General features: G+C 39.6%; 1 protein-coding gene across 2 annotated transcripts in view; it reads left to right on the top strand.

Moving 5' to 3' along the window:
* The window catches only part of VEPH1 (ventricular zone expressed PH domain containing 1), a 189,089-nt gene extending 164,038 nt beyond the window's left edge, over positions 1-25,051 (top strand). The window contains exons 12-15 of one of the 2 annotated variants that reach the window (XM_084876013.1): positions 4,077-4,194; positions 20,387-20,523; positions 23,941-24,159; positions 24,860-25,051. In XM_084876013.1, the coding sequence (XP_084732139.1) occupies positions 4,077-4,194; positions 20,387-20,523; positions 23,941-24,159; positions 24,860-24,949 (564 nt within the window). In that variant the 3' untranslated portion in view covers positions 24,950-25,051. Of the gene's footprint in view, positions 1-4,076; positions 4,195-20,386; positions 20,524-23,940; positions 24,160-24,859 lie in introns of those variants that run through there. The other variant, XM_084876014.1, reaches the window with a different exon arrangement.
* Positions 25,052-25,422: the final 371 nt, after the last annotated feature.

The raw sequence follows: 25,422 nt of genomic DNA, 5'->3' as shown, positions 1-25,422 counted from the left end.
ATGGTTATATATACTTTTCTTTAAGTCAGCAGAAATAATTTGGACTTCAAAATTCTTTGGGTTTTATTGAGGCCTGATTTGAAGTGCTCTTGGAAGAATGTGTCCCCTCTAAGCAAAACCATTATTTTCATTGAGAATTGGCCAAAAGGGAGACCCCTCCCTTCTTCATGGCATAATCTCAGGATTGATTCTCAATGCCGTATAACAAATACCACAAGCCTAGAAGCTTAGAACAATACATATTTGTTATCTCACCGTTTCCTCGGGTCAGGAGTCTGCATGTGACTTAGTTGGGTCCTCTGCTCAAGGTCTCACAAGGCTACAAGATATTGTCTGGGCTGTGTTCTCATTTAGAGGTTTAAATGGGGAGGATCTGCTTCCAGACTCACTCAGGTTCTTGGCAGAAACCATTTCTTGGGATGTGTAGGCAATGAAGGCCAGGGTTTCTTACTGGCTATCGGCTGAAGGCTACCTTTAGGTCCTGGAAGGCCACCCACAGTTCCCTGCCATGTGGCCCTGTCCATGGGTCATTCACAACTAAGGAGTTTGATTCTTCAAGTCCAGGAGGAGAGTCTCCCTTTGCATCTAGCAAGACAGGTTGGGGTGTGTGTGTGTGTGTGTGTGTGTGTGTGTGTGTGTGTGTGCATTATGACAATCAGAGGATTGATGTCCTAACACTTTTGCCATATTCTTGGTTAGAAGCAAATCACAGATCCCTCCCACACTTAAGAACAGGGGACTCTCCAAAGGGATGAACACAATTATTAGGGGGAGGGCTGTCACTCTAAGGTCTGTCCATTACAATCCCATTGAAATAAAAACTTAGAGAATGACTGACTCTACTTGAATATGAATGAGTTTTACTACTCTTCTGGAGTCTAGCTGTCTTAAAGGAAGTTTGCAATTCTCTAATCAAGTCCATCTTAGTTCTCTTGTTTTGGGGGGAGATAAAGAGGGGGGAGAAATCATGTAGAAATTATTGGGCAATGCCGGGGGAAGCTATAGGACCCAGGAGGGTAAAGAAGATTAAGTAGAGAAATAATGACCTCAAGGATATTAAGAGAGCAAATTTTCAAATATTTAGGTATCTGCCGAAACCGGTTTGGCTCAGTGGAGAGAGCATTGGTCTGCGGACTGAAAGGTCCCAGGTTCGATTCCGGTAAGTACATTGGTTGCAGGCACATCCCCATTAGGGGGTGTGCAGAAGGCAGCTGGTCGATGTTTCTTTCTCATTGACGTTTCTAGCTCTCTATCCCTCTCCCTTCCTCTCTGTGGAAAATCAATAAAATATATTTTTTAAAAAATATTTAGGTATCTCTGGTTGTTGGTTTGCTTGTTTTGTGATTTATTTTGCTTTGATTTTCCACCAATATTTAGAACTGCTAGTGTTTCCTCTGTCTCTGTATTCAAGTTGGCTGTTATGCCGATTTTGACAGTTTACAGAACCGACTATCTTCTTCAGTAGTTCTCTCTGTATGACACCTAAACCCTCTGAAGAAGAAGGATCTATAGCTGCATGCTTTTGACTTCAGAACGTGAACACTGGGGTGGAGCTTGCCATCTACCTTAAATTTCTTTTTTTTTTTTTAATATATCTTTATTGATTTTTCACAGAGAGGAAGGGAGAGGAATAGAGAGCTAGAAACATCAATAAGAGTGATACATCGACCAGCTGCCTCCTGCACAGTCCCCACCGGGGATGTGCCCACAACCAATGTACATGCCCTTGACTGGATTCGAACCTGGGACCCTTCAGTCCGCAGACCGACACTCTATCTGCTGAGCCAAACCGGTTTCAGCTGCCTTAAACTTCTTAAATAACTCTTTACCAAGACAAATGTAGTTTATAGGTGACAGCCTGGGACATTTCTGGTTTCAGGACAGGAAAAATGAAGGAACCCGTAAGTATTAAATACTTTGTTTGCTAACAGTGTTTGTGGTGAATGAAAAATTGAACTTTAATTGTGTGGAAAACAGGGAAGTGATTTGCATGCCAATGGCCAAGTACAGACTTCAGAGACTTAGCACTTTTGAAACTGGTATTTATGAACATCTGTTTTTCCTCCATAAATTTTAATATGGATTTCATCCTTTGAAACCTACAAAACTCCCAGGTGCTTCTTCAGTCTTTATCTTGGGAACACGGTTTTAAGGGGGAAAAAATTGTTTCAGCCTCCTTTTTTTCATTAAACACATTTGAAGTCACTTTTGTTGAAACAACATTCTGTATGTACAGTGTCTGATGGAATGCCAAATTATGGTATTAAATGTTAGCAACTTGAAATGCTGTGTTCAGCATGTGGAGCCTCCAAAACGTCCAATCCAAGCACATGAGCTGTAATAATGTTAATAAAGGATGTTTGAAAAGGATTCATTTCTAGTCCCATCTTATACCTCTTATTATTCCACATGTGTTTATTTAATGCTTGCTTATGTGAAGGGCACTTTTAGGTACTGAGTTTGCAACAGCCAAATCGACAGACAAAACCCCTGTCCTCATTGGGTTTATGTTCCAATGACTGGGAATGTTCTCTAAAAAGAAGTCCTTTTAAAATTCTCTTTATACTGTTTGTATAGTCCACCGGTAAACTTTTTCACTGGGCCTGCAAATCAATGACATTAATCCATTCCTGATGCTGGACTAGACTCTGGCAATACAACTGTGAACAAGGTAGATATATTTCTTCCCTCAATGAACTTAGAGTCTAACATATGTCTCACTTCTGTCAACAAACATAGACCTGGGAAACCAGAACTTTGTGGCAGAATATGGGTAACTACTTGGTCATTCTCTATTTTAGGTCCACCGTAAGCAGTTCACCCCTCAGCTCTTGGACACAATAGGAGATGTTACTATGGGTAGGAGAGAAGAGTATGTGGGCCGCCTGGCTGGTGTGGCTCAGTGGTTGAGCATCCACCTAGGAACCAAGACTTCACTGGTTTGATTCCCAGTACGGGCACATACTGAGGTTGTGTGCTCAATCCCCAGTAGGGGGAGTGCAGGAGGCACTCAATGATGCCTATCTATCCCTCATTGATGTTCCTATCTATCCCTCTCCCTTCTTCTCACGCTCTAAAAATCAAGACACCTTTTTTAAAGAGTGTGTAGGCCAGAAGAAGAAATAAAATAACAGCTCAACAGAGGGTAAACACATAAGTTGGCAAGGCACGTGCAAGGCTAGCAAGAACATCAATTCCCTCTTAGGAAAGCACCTTTTAAGAGCGCAGGTCTGGCTGCCCTGTAGCAGAGGATACATGTCATTTACATAATAGCAAAGCCTCAGGAGGACAGTAGAGCTATTTAATTTGGTTAGGCTAATCGTTTTCCATCCATTCATGGTGTAATGGAAACTCTCTCCTCTGCCTCTTAAATAGGAACGCACTGGCACAATGCCATGGGGCACATAAAGCATGGTCAGTCTTCTTGGTGTGTCAATTCCACTCAACCATTTCGAGGGGAAAAGGTTAACTAATTTACTGATATGCAATTTAAGACATTATTTCCCATTAAAACCAATAAAGCCATATTAGGGAATAGATTGTAAAATTTGCATACACTTTTAAGATAAAGCATACAACTAAATCAATCCTGGGGCCAAGGGCTGAAGGATTAAGCCCTTCTTCCTATTTTCCACCAATCCCCTGCAAAGCCAACCTAATAACCATAATTTTTAATAGAAATAATTGATTCTCAAGTTCATGTCAAGGGTACCTAAAAGACAAACCCCCCAATAGTGTTCCTTTTAACCACACTGCCACCCGGATAGCCCTTCTTTTTAGAAATTCTGACACTGTGTCTAAATGCAAGAACATTCTGGGTACTCTGACCCCTCACCACTTACCCTGGTGCCCAGGCCTGGGGCCATGCCCACTGCATTTAAGACACTCCCGGAAGGGTTTGAGATGCTGTTCTTTTTCACAGTGAGGGGAGAGGTATCTTCTGAACACTCCCTCCTCATCCTTATCACTGAGATTGAGCATTGGCCATCTGCATCCAAGGCCCCCTCTCCAGTTTCAGAATGCCATGCAGCAGGCAGATCCACTTATGCTCCCTGTGCTTTGTGTTCCTGAAACAGGATCTGGACCAGGTACAGCTCCATCTGGAAGAAGTGAGGTTCTTTGACGTGTTTGGCTTCAGCGAAGCAGCAGGAGCGTGGCAATGCTTCATGTGTAACAACCCTGAAAAAGCAACCGGTGAGAGACACCACCACCACCCCCCTTACTGCTCCAAATCATGCGTGCCCGGGGGGAGGACAGGGACCCATGAGCCCCACTGTTCTAGTTGGCCGGCTTCTTGCATAAACATCCTCAGTTGCAGTAACGTGCAGAGGTGTGCCTGATGGCCACTGCTCAGTTCTGAGAACAGTATCTCATCAAAGTGGGAGTGAGGAAAAGAGCTGATGGAAGGGAGAGACACATAAACCAGAAGTGAGCGAGAGAAACAATACCTTTTATATACAGCTGCCAAGGAAGCAGTACTGGCCACTTAGCCCTGGAACCATTCTTCATTTCCACACAAATGGCCATGAGGGTTAGAGGGGAAAAGGAGCATTCTGTCCAGAGCCTCAAAAAAAGGAGAGAGCACTTAATGAATGAATGAGCACACAGACCGTGTCATCTCCCAGTCATCCCTTACACTTGCTTTATGATTAAACCGTGTAAGAAAAATATAGCTAAACTCTTAAAGAGAAAGGACTTATTTGAGGAATAACTCCGTAACTGGTTATTCTTTCCCTTCCTTCCTGCTGCCCAAGGAATTCAGTCTACATTCCTGCCCTAAAAATAATAGTCAGTGAATATGAGCCAAGCTCTGTGTTAAACATCTCAGATGCTTCATTTAACTTCACAGTAATCTTGTGAGGTTAGTACTAATATTATCTCTGTTTTCACTGATGGAGAAACTGAGGCACGGAACAACGTGGTAACTGCCCAAAGTCCCACAGGTGGGAACTCAACCTGCCTCCAGAGCCCACAGTCTTAACCATTTCATCCTTCTGTCTCCTGATAATACTGGTCCCAACCTGACCAGTGGAAATTGGGTGGTAATAAGCCTGTGTTCAAAAGTGATACTGTGCTTGGAATTTGTCATCAGTGATTTGCCCTGGGAGAAGACACAGTTCTTAACACGAGCTCAGAAACTGCAATGCAGACCAAGGAAGCAGTATCAAAACACTGTTAAGCCCGGCCGGTGTGGCTCAGTGGTTGAATGTTGACAACATGCACCAAAAAGTCACTGGTTTGAGTCTTGGTCGGGGCACATGCCCAGGTTGTGGGCTCATTCTCCAGTGGGGAGTGTGTGCAGAAGGCAGCCAACCAATGTCTCTCTCTCATCAATGTTTCTGTCTCTCTCTAAAAAATCAAGAAAAGAGAAAAACCACTGTCTAGCACAAAGCCACTTTGTAGACGAGCCATCCTTGAGAGAGCCATCCTATGCCTTTAATTTTAGAATTTTTTTCAGTTTAGAGATTACCCACTGTGGCAAGTCTATCCTCTTGCAAACTGCCAAGATGTTGAGGCTGAACATGGGGGGAAAATGTGTTTATTTGGCCAGATGGAGATGTGAGGGGTTTGCAAAGAAGCACCAATTAAAATGCATTACCCCATGGAGAAGGGGTGGATGGAAGAGGCTGGCAGATTAGGATGCAGCCTTGGTGAGGCAGATGGTTGGCTGGTTCATTAGGATTGAGCTGATCCAGAGCGGACACCCCAATTTTCAGAAAGTTAATTCGAGCAAATGAGGATTTGGGGAATTAAATGTCTCTATTATAAACATTTCTAATGTCACCTAGGAAGAGAGCTTAAAAGAAATGCTGAGAGTATGACAAAGTAAGGTGTGTATCATAGGTGGCTCTGAGCGGCCCTTCAGAATTTTCATGCCAAGCAAGCCGGGTCCTTAGTTCAATAAGCAGGTCATCGTATCTGGCCCAGGGAGGCCTCGGGAAAGGGATGGAAAGTTAAAACTACGAAGTGTTCCTTTAATATATGTTTTCTCAAATTCACTGCCATGCACTTGAAAACAATTATTTTGCACATTCTTTCTTATTTGTGTTTCTCGCAGTTAAATATAGATTGAGAACATATAGCAAAAAAATTCAAACAAGGCCAATATTGTATAGCAGAACATATTGAATCAAAATGTTTGGCCCTGAGAACTTCAGTGTGCTAGAATTTCTTTGCTCAGTTCATTTTGTATCATGAAAGGGGGTTTGAGTCGGAGAGAAGTCCTATTTTATTTTATTTTATTTTATTTTAAATATATTTTATTGATTTTGTACAGAGAGGAAGGGAGAGAGATAGAGAGTTAGAAACATCGATGAGAGAGAGTCATCGATTGGCTGCCTCTTGCACACCCCCTACTGGGGATATGCCCGCAATCAAGGTACATGCCCTTGACCAGAATCAAACCCGGGACCTTTCAGTCCCCAAGCCGACGCTCTATCCATTGAGCCAAACCGGTTTCGGCAGAAGTCCTATTTTAAACTCGGATTTTCACCAGAAGCTCTTGAATTCCTGAAAAGTTTGCATGATTGTTGATCTTATTTTTATATAAACATATGAATTATATATTTAATCTAAGTGAAAGGTCTAACAAAATACTGATGGTACATATATTATTCATGGAGATAATATTTGCATTCATGTCCTACTAAAATTGTAAGTTTAAAGATGATCAAGACATAGGAGTAAATATTTTGTGATTTGATTATGTATGCCTGGCATAGTAGTGGCATCGCATTTTTCATTTATGTAATGCATATTTATTGAGTTGGTTAAATGCCTCCTACAGGCCAAGTGTTGAATAATGAATAAGCTACAATATCATTGCTCCAAAAAGATTCATAATCCAGCTAGGACTAGAAGATACAGATAGAAAAATCTAGCATACTTCCTAGTATACTTTTAGCACATAATAAATACTTGTTGAGTAAGTGAATGAAAGAATGAAGGAATGTTTAGAAATGGCAAAGCCAAAGCCCTAAATATTAAAATATGATGTTTCAATATTGTAATTATGTGTTGAGTATGTCACATACATCACTATTCCATACCCAGTACATTTGGAATCTCGTCAATGGAGTTTGGAGCTTGTTTCCTTCTTGAGAGAAGTGACCCCGTGTAACAGAAAGGGTCCACTTCCCTTCCTGTCCAGTGCTGGACATTCTGTGCCGAATCCTGTTACTCTCTGGGTTTCATCAGTGGCCCCGCTTGGACCAGATGTCCTGTCAGCCTCAGAAAGGAGGGTCTAGAGAAGTAGGATTGGAGTCTAAGACAAAAGGCTGAAGAAACTAGATTTGGGTTTTTTTGTGTGTTTTTTTAAGGTACTGACAAATGATACAGTAACTTGTCAAGAATGTATTGTTCCAGTATTGAAAAAAAATATTTGCAGCATTTCCATAAATGAGGAATGCACAAAAGGCAATTAGAAGATCATTAGACATACTGAAATATAAATATTTCTTAATAGTGTGGAGATGGAACTATGGCACTCCAGAAATTGACAGCCAGTCAGCTGGCTTACATGGTCACTTAAGTACATTCCCCTCTTCGGGTAAAAATCTCATCACCCCACCAACTCTACCACCAACACACAGAAATATCTCAGTTTAATATCTGCTAGTCGATAAAATATATTTTTATCCAATTAGATGCAGATAAAGTCAGAATAGTGTTAAGGTCCAAAAAATGGCTGCAATTGTTGGTATTTTATCATGCTAACTCTGTGCTAAACTTAACATGCATTTTTTTTTCTCATCAAGTAATTTTCGCAAAGTAACACAGCTACTAAGCAGAACTAGGATTTTAAAATCTAGTTTAATTCCTGAACCTGAAACTTCCATCTCTAGGCCAAATCCAAGTTAAGGACATGGAATATTGGAAATTCCAATCATGATTATTCAAATTTCTTATCATGGAAAGAACAGCGAGTGAGCTACCTTCCAGCCGACTTATTCGGCTTAAAGAAGAGCAGGGACTTTGTGCAATAATGTGTGAGTCATGATTACATGCGGGAAATTGTTACATTAGAAACTCTTTCCAGACTCTCCAATTGCTGATTCAGTTTCTGATAATCAGTTTATAAAGGTCCTGAGTAGATTAGAAAATTACTGAAATAACTCGAGAGTCCTGGGAGACTTGCCTGGTAGTGTTTCTTGCCAATCCCTTTACCTCTCACAAACCGGAGGATGGAGCTTGAGCAAGTAGACTTAACAGAACAGCTCTTATTTCTGGAAAACCAAGCAAATCTGTTTGTCAGTCACCTCCTGTCCTGGAATAGCTGGTGCATGTTAACAGTAGGCGTTAGTCAGCTGGCCGTCCTGGAACACGCCTGGCTTTCCTTCAGACACATTTTTCACAAGGACAAGGGATAACTAGGTCATAACTTCACTCTTGTTCCTTGAGACTTGTGGGATGCCTATGCTCTTACGCCCTACAAAAAAAACAACTGCAAAACAGCTCTGTCTTCCTCCACAAATCTGAATGCTCCCCAGTGTGATTCTCTCTTAGTCATTAGATATTTAGATTCTGCATGTGATTGTCAATAGGAGGTCTCCTTAGGTGATAAAGGAAAATGAAAGATTTTTTTTTTCCAGACAACCTGCTATCATGATTCCTCTTCAGAACTTATGTCAAACATTTGTGCTGTAAGAGAAGGCTGTTATGTACATGGCAAGTAGAGATGGTTTCAAAATTGTATCAGAATAAGAGAAGTCTTTCTGCCTTGACTGTTTTGGCTCAGTGGATAGAGCGTTGGTCTGCGGACTGAAAGGTCCCAGGTTCGATTCCGGTCAAGGGCATATGTAATCCAAGCCTCTCTTGGAACTTTAGATATACATCTATCATGGTCTACTCAACTGCTTGGTTGCAGGCACATCCCCAGTAAGGTGTGTGCAGGAGGCAGCTGATAGATGTTCCTCTCCCATCAATGTTTCTGACTCTCTATCCCTCTCCCTTCCTCTCTATAAAAAAATCAATAAAATACATTTTTTTAAAAGAAAAGAAAAGCCTTTGTAAAGAGATCTGTGGCTATCCTTTGCTGGACACCTTCAGGGTGAGCTAGGTGATCTTCCATTCCAGATGTCAATGTGAAAATAGGCTAAGTGACCTCTGAGGACCCAACTGTGGGAGACAAATAGCCTTGTAAGTCCATTCACGTGGATCATTTCCATTTAATATCAGTGTCCATGTTCATTGAACTTTAAAGGTGGCAAAAGAAAACCCATTTTGGATTTATGCAATGGCTGGGTTTGTGTTATAATGCCTTCCCTTCTACCACATATCATAAATTGTCATGTTAAGTCTTAAATCACCAAAACCAGTACACTGCACATATAGGACACTTCCACATCTACATACTGCTAGTGACTTCTGAATATGTATTGATTATGTAAAACCTCAGCCTGTTATTCAAAGAGACTTGAGTTCTTTTATGCCAAAACAAAAACACATTTCTAAACTGAAATAAGTTATTATCCTGGAATCTTCTTCCTTTCCCACTCTTCCCATGGTTGATGCCTCTCTAGGCATTACTCTCTCTCTGTTAAATCTTCCTGCTTTCTGAGAAACTCTGTTGTATTGATTATCATTTCTCTCTCTCTCTCTCTCTCTCTCTCTCTCTCTCTCTCTCTCTCTCTCTCTCTCTCTCTCTCTCTGATCAGTTCTCCATACCAACTGACTCCTCCCATTGGCTTTTAAACACACTCAACTGGCTTACTCTCTCCTTTCTCTTCACCTGCTGCCTCTCACCTCCTCTTTAAAGCCAAATGAGTTGCCAATGCTCAAACTCTGCACACCCTTGCCTCCTTCTCCTCCTGAGCCATTATCTCTATGGCCATTAAAGTCCTGCAAGTCACCCACACACTGGATATGTTTCAGTCCTTGTGCTACTTGCCTTGTCACAGCATTCAACTCTGTTGACCATTTCCACCTTCTTCAAATATTTTCTTCCTTGAACTTGTGTAATACACTCCTCTGCTCTCCTTCTGACTCTGTAGACACTTCTCAGCCTCCTTTCCAGGCCCTCTTCTCTCTCCAGCTATTCACGGTTAGAGCATTTTCCCTCCTCCTCACTCTGCACACTATCCCCAGTCAATCCTGCAGATCCTGCAGCTTACTCACCATTTGGATGAGACAACTCCCAACTGTGCATATGCAGTCCAGGCCTCCCTTGAACTCTAGATATACATCTACCAGGGCCTACTCAACTGCTTCAAAGGCACCTCAAACTCGGCTTATTAAATTAAAATTTATGGTTGTCTCACCCTTGTCCTAAAAACCACTTGGTTTTCTTCCAGAATTTCCTATCTCAAGAAACACATCACTTATTCTGTTGTGCCAGCCAGCAACCCACTGTTCTCTCCTTCACCCCTTTCCAATCCATCACCCAATATTGTGCATTTCTTAATTTCTTTCAACTCTGTCTGCTTCTCTCTATTGCCCTAGAGCAAGATGCATTCACCTCTGACCTAAAATAAAGGCAATAGCCTCCTAACTGAGCTAATCTGGACCTTAATGATCTCCCTCCCACACTCAGATAGAATGATTTCTTTAAAGCAAAAAGCTGATTGTGCCAGTCCCTACACAAAACCTTACAATAACTCTCCACTGCTCTTATTTTGAAGACCAAACTCCATAAATTGCCCCTCACAACCTCAAATGCAATGGTCTTTCCAAGTCTCATCTTGTCCCATGCACTGTTCCCCTCTGCTCTGGTGGGAAGGACCTTCAATCCGTTTCCATACACACCCCATTTCTTCCTGACATCAGGCTTTTGCACGTGTTGTTTTTCTGCCAAGAGTGCTCTTTCTCCCATCCTCGCCTAGTTAATTAACATATATTTTAGCTTTTCCATTACAACTCAAATTCACTGACATGGGAACCCCTCAGTCACCTCCCTAATACCTAGAACCTCATAGCACCTAGGACCTGTTCTCATAACACTTATTAGAGCTGCCATCTCATTCTTTTTAACTTGTGAATGTTTGATGAATATGTATTTCCTCCCAGTAAATAGTAAGTTCTATGAAGGAAGCTCCCCTGATCCATCCATTCTCAATCCTGGCACAATAAATATTTACCAAATAAATGAATATCCAAAGTCTGTACCTTCTCAGAAATTTTTAGGAAAATTTTTCTTAGGCAAATGGTAACAAAATACAAATTCATGAATTCACAGTGATTTACCTTTCAAGATAAATCATATTCATATTTTGACATTCCTGGTGTACTTTGTGTGTCAAATGTATTCTTCATATAAACAACATCTTCTTAAATAAGTTATTTTCAAAGATAGTATGACATCATTTTATTTCACGGAAAGTAAGGTATTGTGGGTGTATGCATATAATCAAATACATGCAAAGTATGATGGTGTATATATGTCATACATAAACTTTCCAGTGCAGACATTGTAAAACTTCTATTTATTTCCAAATGGTTTGAGGCCTCAACCACAACAGATAGAACTTGTGTTAAATAATTCCATAAAAACATTATAGACAATGCCTAGAATGTGGGCGAATGGCTAAGATGTTTTCAACTTGTACAACCCAAACAAAGTGACCCTCCTTATCACAGACCTGGTGCAGGTATGTCAGATCTGTGTTTCCCCATGTAAGGAAAGCTATGTAATGTAAAGGCAGTGTGGGAAAGCACTCAACATTTAAAACTTTCTAAAATCCTATAGCCAGATTTTGTCCATAATCCCTATCCATGGGATCATATCAATAGGATGGCAACAGGGACCAACATGGGAAATGTATTTGCAGCCGTTTCTTATTCAAAGGTCAATTCTGAGATTGAACAACTATTTCCATTCATTTCCACCATTCCTGATCTTTTCCAATGGGCCCCTATCAATCATTACTTGGCATGTGCGTGCCAATCTTCTTTTATATCTTCTCATAAAAGCACAGACGTGGCCAAAATTACTGCTCAGAACTACTGAAAATTTTATTTTCTTGGCAAGTGACTTTAGAATTTTTGTTTCACTGATGACACAGTAAATAAGCCAAATTCTATAAACACTGATTCTGAGCATTTTTTTCTATAACTCTGTTGACTTGAGCCAAGGATATGCGTATGATGTTATACTACTACCTTATTTAAAAAAAAAAAAATTCATGCAAAGACCATAAAAACATTTTTCAAATGTTTTTAAAATATATTTTTATTTATTTCAGAAAGGAAGGGAGAGGGCAGAGATAGAAACATCAATGTTGAGAGAGAGTCATTGATCGGCTGCCTCCTGCATGCCCCCTACTAAAGATTGAGCCCACTACCCGGGCATATGCACTTGACAGGAATTGAACCCTGGACCCTTTAGCCTACAGGATAAAGCTTAATCCACTGAGCCAAACCTTCTAGGGCAGGGGTCTTCAAACTACGGCCCGTGGGCCACATGCAGCCCCCAGGGGAGTCTGATCCTGCCCGCCAGGTTTTTTGAGCAGTGAGCGCAGCCAAGGTGTTACAGTAGGGATTAGTAGTTCTTATAGTCCGGCCCTCCAGCTCTCTGAGGGACCGTGATCTGGCCCCCACTTTAAAAAGTTTGAGGACCCCTGTTCTAGGGCAACAATTTTATTCCCATCATTGATTTTGCAGTTTTACTATATTATATCTTATATGGTAGATTACTATGATTTATCATGAGGCTTCCATCATTTCCTAGAAGTTTCTAAGCTCCAGTAAAATCACCAGGGGATCTTATTAAGAAGGGTGATCCCTCCCCCCTACCCAAAAAATTGTGATTCAAGAGGTTTGGAGTTGTGCCTTGGAATGTGCCTTTTAATAACCCAGCAGTTAATTCCAATGTAGGTGGCCCTCAGAACAGAGTTTGGAACCATTGCTCTACAGACATACAAAATAGTAGTCCTGGGGCTTTTCAGATCAATATTTCAGTGATTGGTAGAGAAGCCAAGAAAGCATATCGCATTTTGATAGGCATGAAACGATCGAGAAAGGAAGCCATTCAGTCACATGTATAAGTGCCCTCAGAGGTCTGCTGTCAAATTGAGTTTGTCTGTACTATTTTGGACCCACAGGATCCTGTAGGATGTTACAAAATCTATGCTGGATTATGCCTCCTCATTTATTCACTACTGACAAGGTATGGCACTTTAATACACTGCCTGGATATTCATAACAAACATGCCATTCACTGCGATCCTTAGTGATTTCAAAAACCACAGACACTCAGTCTGCTAACTGTGGCTCCCATGACCTCCTCATTTAATAATGCTTCTATCCCTCTTTAAGCATATTCTCTGCAATCATAGTTGGCTTTATTACAACTGGCACATACACACACACAAAAATCAGTAAAACCACGGAAGGAAATTAAACTAAATTTGAGACTCTCAATACATACAAAGAAATTCCCCACAGACTATATAGTAGTTGTAAGTCCCAGAAGCAGGGATTTCAAAGGGGGAGGGGTAATATTAAGACATATTTTCTCTCCATTTTTATTTTAAAATTATGTATTTGATATTTATAACTTTTCTTTCAGAATATATCTTCTTTTGAAGGTATTTATCTTTAAAAGTCAGTAAAGAGTATTTAAGAATTCAAATATCATAAATTAGATTCATGACAAGGTCAATTATGGGGTATTCATTGCAATACTTTCAAGCAAAAGTTGCATAAGCTGGAAAGTATACAGTAGGAGTGATTTTGAGTCTGGAAGCCGGTGTGCAAGGTAAATAGTATTTATGTGGAGATCACCATCTACTGTCATAAGCACAAGCAGGAAATCTGGAGGAAAGGGGAGAAACCACAGGTAGAGTGAAAAACATTCCCAATGCAGCCCAACCCATTATTGGGATGGCTTGAAAATGGAAATGTTGGTGAATAAAAGGATCAATTACTCAAAAACAGGAGCTTATCTCCTTTTGGGGACCTTGAATTGCCTGTCACACCTTACGTTCAAAGCCTGCAGTCCTTGAACCTTGAGAGGGTTCTTGTCTCACGCTGAATTTTCTCACTATGCCTAATGCTTTCAAGTATGTTTCATTACATTCTAGATTGGAGGGAGAGAGGGGTGGGTTTTATCCAGGAATCATGAAGATATGGTATTTATAAAAACTAACTGTTCATCATTTTAGTAAAAGGATGAGGGTGGTCATTTTATGTTGGTCATGATCATGATCATGATTATAGTAGCAACTTTTTGGTGTTTTTATGTGTCTTTAATGATGATGTTTGAAGTCCACTTGGGGTTACATGGCTTCCACTATAAGGTTAAGGCTGAACTTCAGCCCTTACTCATCACCCTGGCTGTGTGCTCTACAGCAGTGAACAGCCTGCGCAGCCATTCATGGTGGCCCTGTTGTTAAACATGACAACTCTGGAGAGGAGGAAGCTAAAGCTCACTGAAGTTAAATAACTTGCACAGGACCAGACAGCTGTTAGGTAGCAGACTCTGGACTTCTGTAAACTACAGGCCTCTACCAGAAAAATGTTTTTGGTTCATCTCTATATGATCTATTGTAATGAGGACTAAACATGAATGAAAACAAACCATGTTTCAATAAATTATAATTGGATAAAGACATTCAGAATTGCAAGAAATCTTAGAACAAGATGGAAACCTTGAACTATTGAATTCTTATACTCTTATGTATTACTACAGAAATTATTATCTTTCATTACGCTACATTACAAAGTTTTAGGTTCCACTTTGCATGATCATGAGGATTGGTCTCCTGATTCTCACTCCTCATCCCTTGCTCTCAAGTCCCACCAGATTCCATTACATAGAATGAGTGATAATTCTCAAAATGCATTTGATGCCCCCTCTCTAAGCATTGACCCTTTGCATACGATTTCCCTCCCACCCCCCAAAAAAATACCCTTCCTTCCTTCATGTTCAAACCTGCTACTTGTCCCTCATAGTTCAGCTCAGTCAACATCAGTCCCAGGAGGTTTTTCTGCTTCCTACACTCCAGTTTAGAATACGTGCCTCTCCTGCTTGTTCTGGTCTCCCTTAGCTCTTGCTTTTGGATACATTTGACCAATGAGGATACCAGCAGGAGATAAGAGAGAGATAAACACTTGACTAAAATGGCTCAGATGGTTGAGCATTGGCCCATGAACCAAAAGGTCATGGGTTCAGTTCCTGGGCAGGTTATATGCCTGGGTTGTGGGCTTGATCTCTGATTGGGGACCTGCAAGAGGCACCTAAATGATGTTTCTCTCTCCCTCTGCCTTCCTTTCTCTCTAAAACCAATAAAAACATATTTTAAATAAATGAATAAAATAAAAGCATGTCCTGGGGAAAGGATTGAAGAATAATAATAATTTTAAAAATAGAAAAGAGAGAAGGAGAAGAATGAGGCCCAGTTTCCTCTCTGCTTGTTCACTGCAGGTTGACTGTGTCCTCCACCCACGGCCACAGCTCCTGTCAGGCAGCACCCTCCACCCAGGTCTACCTCTGGGTGCTAAGTGTCCTCTCCCTTTTCCTCTTCAGGCAGATAACTGTTTATTATGCCTCCTAATAGGTTCTGGGTTCAGAGTAGCATGGTGCTTTTCCTATATATTTCCAACATCTATGTAAACAGTCCCTTTATTAACTCACCCTAATTACCAACCTGAGGTGCCATCTGTCTCCTGCCAGGATCCTACATAAAGCATAGCTGATACCATCTGGTAGCTGTGCTGACTGGACCTTCACAGGCTTTGGGCCCCTCCATCCTTGAAAAAAGCAAGGTCCTCCCCTCATGGGGCTTCAGAAGAACTTTCAAATAAAGCCCAGTATGACCTCCCCATGACCATTTGATACCCAGTCTCCTGGATCTTCCATTTGGGAATTATGAATCACCCTCATATCCTCAGCCTTCAGCCCATTACTGTGTGTTCCAACGCAACTGCTTTATGACTTACTTGTGAGTTCATTCATTCGTCTAGCTTTTTTAGGTGTGTGGGGGTTTTTTATGTGCTATCCCTCATATATCCCTCTTGCTACCTCAGTTCTTTTCTGCACTCTTCCTAGAATATTCTTTCTCCCTTCTTCAGCAGGGGCCTGGCTCTCATGTTACCTCCTCACAGCTAGAAGTAGAACTTCCTTTCTCCAAGTGCTATAATGCTTGGCTTTTACTTCTCCAGTGGTATTCACCAGACTCTATATTGAGCTGTAGAATTTGTAAAATGCTTTATCTCTCCACAAGATGATAAATTCAAGCTCCCGCTAAGCTGGGCTTTATAACTCCTCAGATCCAAACACAGTGCCTTACAGCTTATCTGTGCCCAAAAATATGCATAAGATGAGTGGGTGGTTGAGAGATAAATAGATGCATATTCTTTACTGCTTTACTCCTGTAGTGGGGTTTCTGAGCTTTAAGGTATATGTTTGATATTATTTCAATCTTATTCACCAACCTCATGTTGAATAAGATTAACACCGTCAAAATTCATCTTTTATCAACATAAATATTTTCAACGCTTGGTGCACAAAAGAAATACAAGTACTGTATAAACGTGTATTAGCATTCTGAAAGACTTTTATATTGGGAACATGATAAAAGGTTCCAATAGCACTAAAGAATTCAGTTTAATATCCCATAGTTCTTTCAGCCAACTGATAATTAAGAAAAGGAACAGATCCAGCTTGGTAGAGAATGTCTTAGCCAAATTGTGGTGCTTTGAATAAAATAATGTGCTAATTGACAAATGAGAAAATATTTAAATATCCTGTATACATTACCTGCAAACAAGGTAGTTTTAAACATGTACTCATTCCCTAATAGTCTCATTCTGAATCGTATTTTTCAAATACGATGAAATATGATCATCCTTCGAAAGAATTATTTTCATGTTTTAGGCATAAAGAGACTATAATATTATATGAGAATTATTGCTTACATACAAGGACATGCTATGGGCAATAGACCTATTAAAATGACACATGGTCAGTCATGCATATGCTAGACAAATTGAAAAAAATTAAGACATGAGATAGCAGCTGGAAAAAATTTGAAGTCTTTGTTGTTGTTGTTGCCTCTTGAAACTATTTTTAAATTAATCCTACAGCTATAAACAACCTGTCTTTTACAGAATTATCTAACGCTAACTCTGATGCCTAAACTGGAGCCCTCACATGTAGCTATGTAAAAGTTCCTAAGACCCTTTCCACTGACTTTTAAATCTTTTCTTAACAGCATTTCTCTATAGTCCTTTTTCCTTTGTTCTCAAGTAAGACTATCATTTTGTCTTGAGTCCTCCACTGTCATTATGGCCATGCGGGTATGTGGGCGTGATAACCCACCCTAATCTTGTCTCAGACAACTCCTTCAACTCCTTTGCCAAGTGCTCCTCACAAACCTCTGACGCATACTCTTCAAGTGAAACATTTGGGTCTGCCTTGAGGAGAAATACTTGTAGCTAATCTCCCATGTGCCTAAATATTATCTAGATCAATCATGGTTTCAAATGGGCTCAGCTCCCATGGTTATCTCAAATGCTTCTTTGAGTAAATGTGGAAAACTAAGACAGGAAAAATGTACTGTTAGTAAATGACATTGCCTTAAATCATCTTTCCATGAAAACAGTGGAAGAAAGCAATGTGATTACAAATTATGAAGTAAAGTCTTTAATAAAAGTAGTGACAGGGGGTGAGAGGAGTGCTCTGCCACCTACCTAGTGTCCTCACATATATTTCTTTATTCTGATGTTGATCCCTCAATAGTCTTGGCAAGCAGGAGAGAGCTATTGTTATTTCCTCATTGCTGATCAGAAAACTGTAGTTGAGAAGACTCAAATCTAACTCTTCTGAAATTTTATTTAAAAGTCCTTGAACATTACAGTTAGGTTAGCAATTTTTTTTTTCTAATTTGAAAGCATGGACATGGTGTTAATTTTTTTTTTTTAATCTAGATCTAGCTGGTTTGGCTCAGTTAATAGAGCATCAGCCTGTGGACTGCAGGGTTCCGGGTTTGATTCCAGGCAAGGGCACATGCCCGGGTTGTGGGCTGGATCCCCAGTGTGGCAGGCAGGAGGCAGCCAATCAGTGATTCTCTCTCATCAGTCATGTTTCTATCTCTCTCCCCCTCTCCCTTCCCTTCTGAAATCAATAAAAAATATATCTTTTTTAAAATGGTAAGCTACTTGGAGAACATCATGCTGAGTGAAATAAGCCAGTCAATGAAAGAGAAACACCACATGACCTCACTCATTTATGGATAATAAAGAACATTATAAACTGATGAACAAAAAGATAGATACAGAGAGTAAAGCAACAAACAGACTGTCAAATTACAGCGGGGAGGATAGGGAGATATGGGGGAGATAAGAGATCGACCGAAAGGCTTATATACATGCATATAAGCAAAACCAATGGACAAAAAAATCGGGGGGGGGGGAGGGGAGGGCATATATGGGACTGGAGGGGGGGACAATGGAAAGATATGTACACATATAATACCTTAATAAAAATAAATAGATAAACAAATAAATAATAAAATGGTAAGCTACTTTGGTTTGGATTTTTGTTGTTGGTGGCTTGTTGTTTCCTGTTTTTCTCCTCTTGGATCTGCTCTTGGACCTTTCCCTCCTCTTCCCAGGCAGGCCACTGTGCCCGCCATTCTGCCTCCACAGCACCCTGTTAGTAAATACTCACTGAACACACAGCCCAGGCAGACGCTGTGTGAAAGGAAAGCAGAGCACCTGGAGAAGACCTGTGTCCTAAGTGCTTCGCCTGAGCTAACTTTACCTGCAGTAGGACCTGAAGTAACTGCAGAGAGCCTGCACCAAGGAAGCTCCTTGTTTATGAAAATTTAAATTTGCAAAGAATATTACTAGCTTCAAGAATGTTCTAAGTCAGATGATTGATTCCTAATAAAACAAAGCAGAACACAAATCATTTTTTTCTTTAAAATTCTTTAAAGTATTACATTAAGTCTCCTTTATCTCCCACTGACCTTTCCCTGACACTCCCACCACCGCCCACCCCCCACCCCCAGCACATGCCCTCAACCCCCTAGTGTCTGTGTCTATTCGTTATGCTCATATGCATGCATACAAGTCCTTTGGTTGATCTCTTACCCATCCACCCCATGATATGTATTTTCTGTTTTCAGCCTTAATTTGGGATTGACATTGAGACATCTAATTGACTACTTTTTCAGACAAGGGAAAAAAGCCAAACTCGCCTCATTAGAACTTTGTTTGTGAAAGCTACCTATTTCATTATTCTTACCTTGAAAATGCAGTCAAGATGGACAAATCTTCCCCTGAGATACTTATTGGATCTAAATTAGAAAAGGGAAATAGTAGGGTAGTAAGGATATGGTCAAACAGGCATTGTCCAAATTTCCAAGTGATAGAAAACATGTCATTCCTTTCCAATTGCTGTGAAAATTGAACATAAATCTGTAGAAGTAAATTTTGTCATACTCCCCAGAAATTAGATGCTTTTATATAAATTTAAAAAGTGAATTTAATGTAATTGTTTTTTTTAAAAAAATAAATTTTTCCTTTTAACCTTCTGACATGCTAACTCATCTTTCTAATTCTATGATTATGTGTAATGATAAACACTCTACTTCAATGTCTAGTTAATCCGTTCATTCAACAAATATGTATAGGCTTCCTGTTATTTTCCAGGCACTGTGTTGAAGGCCTGATGATACAACAGTGAACAAAGCAGGGGCACTGCCCTCAGGGAGCTTTCAGTTGGATGGGGGGAAAAGGCATTTATCAGCTAAACACTACTAACAATCTACAGATGACGATGCCTGATATAAAAGAATCATGCCAGATGCTATGAGAACATATAACAGGAAAAGCCACTCTGGTTTTGGGAAAGTCTACCAAAGGAAGCAACACTGGAGATGAAACATGCATTATTGGTTGTTAACTAGGCAAAGTGGGAGTATGGAAGGTGAAGAGAGAGTATGTAAGGTTCCAGAGAGTGGAAATATAATGTTCAAAAGAACTGGGTAAATTTGCCTTTGCAGCTGTTATGGCTTTAGGAAAACATGTCTTTTTGGAGCAGTGTGTTGACTTTTGCTGCCAAATAGCTAAATATATGTGTTTTGTGATTATTTATGAAGTTATATTTCTCAGCGGTTCATGTGAACAGAATATCATGAAACAAAGTAGTTACAAAGCACAGAAAGCAGGCTATCTGGATCAACCTTAGAAACTGGTAACCAGATGCTCTTTTTCTGGACCATATTTCTTTTGAAAAATCTCTCTGAGGTCTTTCAACACTTTCCCATCATCCAAACTGTGCATCCTTTCAGGGACAAAGGGAGAAAGGTTAACCAAATTCATAATTTATTAGACCACTTTCCAAATATGCTTTACTGGGTTCTGGTTCCCTAGACAATTCTGACTTTTGATCACTTGCCAAATAACTAACGGAAAAATAAATGGCTTGATCATTCTTCAACAGTTGTAAATCAAGACGGCCAGCCTCTCATAGAAGGGAAACTTAAAGAGAAGCAAGTCAGATGGAAGTTCATCAAAAGGTGGAAAACCCGTTACTTCACACTGGCTGGAAACCAACTTCTGTTTCAAAAAGGAAAGTCTGTAAGTTCCTCTGCTGTTTATTACACCTGCATTTTTAAAGTCTTGATTTCCACCAACCAGCTAAGTAGGCATTTTGTCTCGAGTTAAATATCAATATTTTTTTTTCTTCTCCATTTTACAATTTTACAGTGTTGTTTTATTATCATGTTCCTTTCACTGCCCATTCTGTTCATGTCTATGTTAGTTGGTTCACTGTCCGTCTTCATTTTATTATGGGAGCTGTTTATTTTTTGTTGACTTAAGTTTTTAGATGATAAACTGCTCTTGACTGCGACACCATGCCTTTTGGTTTCCTGCGGATCACCTACATACATTTATGGCTCATCATATTGACAGCGATTTCTTTTATAGTTACAGGTTTTATTTAGAGATGGGGACCGAAGGAAGGGGAACCATGGACAGGGAGGGAGGAAAAAAAGGCTGGTCTACTTTAAGTTACTTTTGAAATCACCAAAGTTTAATTTGATTAGGGGGGAAAATGCTATCTTTCATTCAGTGAATGAATAAAATGGGATTCTAAAATAATTAATAAATATTTACTTAATAGAATTTTCCATGTGAACAAGGATGCTGAGGAAATATCTGTATTCTGAATTTTCAGGGGGAAACCTATTAACAATGTCAAGTTTTCCTCTTCTTTTCAAATCAGATTGATTGTCATTCAAATCTACTCAATCAGGATCAGGGAAATAAAATCTTGACCTACTTCTTGGCTACTTTGAAATATAATAATAATTAATTAATAATAATAATAGAAATTCATCAGAGTTCACCACATGCCACCCTGGATTGCCTCAAACAATCCTTTGAGGTCAGCACTATTATTGTTGCCACTTTACAGAAGGGGAAACAAGGCTCAAAGAGACTGATTGGCTTGACCAAAGATAGAGCCAGTAAGGTAAAGAGGGCAAAACTGGAGTCAGGCTTGGGCAGTACGACACCAAACATTTCTTAAGTGAGTCCTTAGTCCTGCTTCCTTGTACACTTACACACAGAGCCAGTGGCAAAGCCAACTGCATCTGAATTAATTAATGGAAGGTCTTAAATTACTTAAAAACATAATGCACTGAGAATATATGCACTATATTTTTAGAGTGCTCATTATGAAATTTATATTACCCAATAGAATCAAATATGGCATATCTGAATCTGACAAATGCTGATCAGTGCTTTTTCAATCTATAAAACTTCATGTTAACTTTTTGAGTAAAAAAAGACTTTGAAGTCACCTATTCTAAACTCAGGTTACTTTCTTCATTTGTGTGTATAATAAAATAGACAGATGGATTTTTCTGTGGCTGAAGATCTTTTTAAAAGGGAAGTATAGTGTGTTCAATTTAGACAGTTATTGGAGGTTTAAGAAACATTATTTTTGTTTAATATAGGTTCAAATGGCCATCTGAATTTCCTGTTTCCATTTAAAAAGTCAGGAATACAAGTCAAAATGTAGTGACTTCTCAGATCCCTTGAGTCAAAGCAGAGTCAGTGCATAAGAGTGTTTTTCCTGAACTCAAATAATGACCTTTATCCTTCTTGATTCAGAGCTTTTTAATAAAGTTTACAGAATAAACTATTTTATAGTTGGCGAACCTGTTTGACATCTTTATCGGGAAATAATGGTTTAACATTCCAGAAACCTGACAAAACATATGGCTCAAACATTGGGAAATAGTATAAAATAGTACAAGGGCCACAGCAAAATCTCCTTCATCCCCAGGGACACAGTAACCTGGCAGTGGTCAGCAGTCTAGCCACATTGTAAAAGGCCTTTCTTATAAATGAGGGAAAAAATGTGCACTTTAAAATAAAAACTAAAATTTTCTACTGTTAAGATCTCTACCAACCAGCTAGGCAATGGTGTCCTTTAACTTTCTTGCCATTTCTATCTTGGTTAATTCACTGTCCTTCTTGAAATAACTATAACAACTTTTTTATCAGTTCTTTCACTTATCAGTCTCTGTACTGTAGGCTAATCCAAAGAAATACAATTTTATTATTCTCAGATAAGCTGACAAATACTGTCTAGTGCAGATATCTTCCAAGTTTATCCTATATAGCCCCTAAAAGAATTGGAAAGGGAACTATATTACCAATAGTATTTTAAATTGTATCAACACTTTAATCATAAATTTAAACAGTTGCACAAAGTGTACTTTCTGTTGAATTATAGGCATTTTCATTTTTAAATAAAATATCACATATTTTATTTAAACGTAACCACTGAAATAAAATACCATAGCAATTTGACACCTAACACTATCCATTTAAAAATTATATAAATTAGTTTTTCTTTAACAGAAATGTTTGCATTGTGTCATTTTTCCTTGAAATCATATTTTTATCCTACCTCTCCCACAGCATTTCACTGTAAACGCCCTATCATTTTTCATTGCAATAAAACTATGTATATAAATTGAAATTTAATTTTAATTTCTTGTGACCATCAGGCTCTAAATACTAAGGTTTTTTATTTTTCTCTTTTAAAAATATCATTTATGAAAAGCCATAGTATAATACCAAATGTATTATTATGTTACTAGTTATTAACCATTAATAAGTGAAATGCTATTGGAAATGCATCTCTTAACAAAAATAAATGGGGATGATAATGTTGCCTTGTTTGAAGGATGCTTACTGACATTAATATTCTGTACTGCCTTTTTAAATTTGTTTGATGCTCTTGAGATTCTTCCAAGTTGCATAATACACCATGGAAAGTTTGGGGTGAATGAGAAGGGTATCTTTTCATTGCGAAGTGGAAGAAGGGTGATGGTACAGGAGAGGTGGGAAAGGGGAACTGAAAAAATCCTCAACCACAGGTACATTCTCCAGGAGACAAAACAGAGTTAAAGACCTGAAATTGCTTTAAACAAGTATCTGACCCCTTAAAACTATTCATGTGAGCAGACAAATGATGCTTCCAAAGTTCCACAGAGTTTCAAAAACAGTATGATCTACTTAAAACACTGAAACCCTTGTTATCTATTAACCCCCCTTTCTCAGATATAGCACAAAGTAAAATTAAATTCCATGTTTCCCAAATTATCTCAAATTCTGAGTTAACGGTACTCCAAATTGCACTGTTAAGTTTTGCTCTACTAATGAAGTTTTCATATTAATAGAAAATGACATAAAATCAAAGAAATATGAATTAAGCATTTTCTCCAATCCCAAGGCCTAATTTCTATAAATTAGCTATCTTGTGCCAATTTATGATATAATAGCAAAGGGCCAATTGTTCACTCCTTTCTTGTTCTAACGACCCTTTGAGGCAATGGTGCCCCAAATAACAAAGGCTTTGAGCCAGATGAAGGGAAAGGATTCTGATCCTCTTGGAAAAGTCTCCAGTAGCCAGAGGTCTTCCCATACTCTGGGAGCCAGCCAGCTCATGTATTTTACTTCCCATATGCATTTCAGAAAGACGATCCTGATGACTCTCCAATAGAACTCAGCAAAGTACAGAGCGTGAAGGTTGTGGGCAGGAAACGCAGGGACCGCTCACTCCCTCGGGCTTTTGAAATCTTCACAGACAATAAAACCTATGTCTTCAAGGCCAAGGATGAGAAGAACGCCGAAGAGTGGCTTCAGTGCATCAATGTGGCAGTTGCCCAAGCAAAAGAGAGAGAAAGTCGAGAGGTAACCACATATCTGTAGGGACTCGCAAGCCGACCTCACACTGACTGTGTACAATGGCATTGCTCTATCACTGCCAATGTCAAGAAGGAAAAAAAAGATAAATTCGCCGAGTCATGTGTTTGTTTTTGTGGGGTTTTTTTACTAATTACCAGGGGAACAGTTTTTCCTCAGAAGCAGTACCCAAAAATGGCAGGATTCCTAGCACATTTTATATCCTGGTGGCATCTGCATTAATTTCAGAGCATCTGTGTAAGCTAGGGTAAGCATAGGAAATCATGTTCTCCATCCCCAAATTTTGTGCTACTCCCATTTAAACTTGAGATTTTGGGTTTTGCCATTACCCATACTTTTTTTTTTTTAAAGAATCAAGCTGTGGGAAGCAGAATTCTGGAATGACTCCCAGTGACCCACACCCTGTGTAACCTTCTCCCATTGAGTGTGGTGGAACCTGTAACTTGTTTCTAACTAGTGGAATATGGCAAAAGAGATAGACTCGTCTCTCTCCCAATTATGTGCTATTCTATGGCAAGGGTAAAGAGATTTTGCAAGATATAATGAAGGTCCTTAATCGGCTGACTTTGAGGTCATCAAAAGGATATGATCCTAGGTGAGCCTGACCTAGTCAGATGAGCCCTTTAAAAGCAAGTCAGAGACTCTCTTTCACTGGCCTGGAATAAGCAAGCTGCTATGAACCCTACAGCTTCAAGGAAATGAATTTTGCCAGCAACCAGTGAGCCTGGAAGAGGATCCCCAGCCTCGGGTAAGAGCCCAGCCCCAGCCCACACCTTGACTTCAGCTTTGCAAACCCTGAGCAGAGGACCTAGCTGAGCCATACTTGGACTCCTGACCCACGGAAACTTCAAGATAATAAATATCTGCTTTTTTAAGCTGCTAAGCGTGCAGTGATTGGTTATGTAGCAGTAGATCACTAATACAAAAAGCAAACTTGGGCTATACATAAAGGATCATTTTTTTTTCCCCTAGAAATTTACTAACCTTGTGATTTAGTATAGAAACCCAGAGAAAGATAACAAGTAGTCAATACCCTTAGTTCATCCTTGACTACTGCTAACTCACCAGTACAGGAAATAGAAAAGAGGCCAACTGATGAAGGAAACGATTCACTTTTAACATATAAGCTTTGAGGTATTGGGGGACACAAAAGTTATTGCAGGTGGGAAATGGAGTTCTGGAGGTCAAAAGTTGGGCTTGTTGGATATATGGGTGATCACTGAATATGTGGAATTAGTTGACATTATTCAG

The sequence above is a fragment of the Pipistrellus hanaki genome, assembly GCF_964339955.1.
Source record: "Pipistrellus hanaki genome assembly, chromosome: 2".
NCBI classification, from domain to species: domain Eukaryota; kingdom Metazoa; phylum Chordata; class Mammalia; order Chiroptera; family Vespertilionidae; genus Pipistrellus; species Pipistrellus hanaki.
The sequence above is the reverse complement of the archived record's forward strand: the minus strand, read 5'-3'. Positions and strand labels throughout refer to the sequence as shown.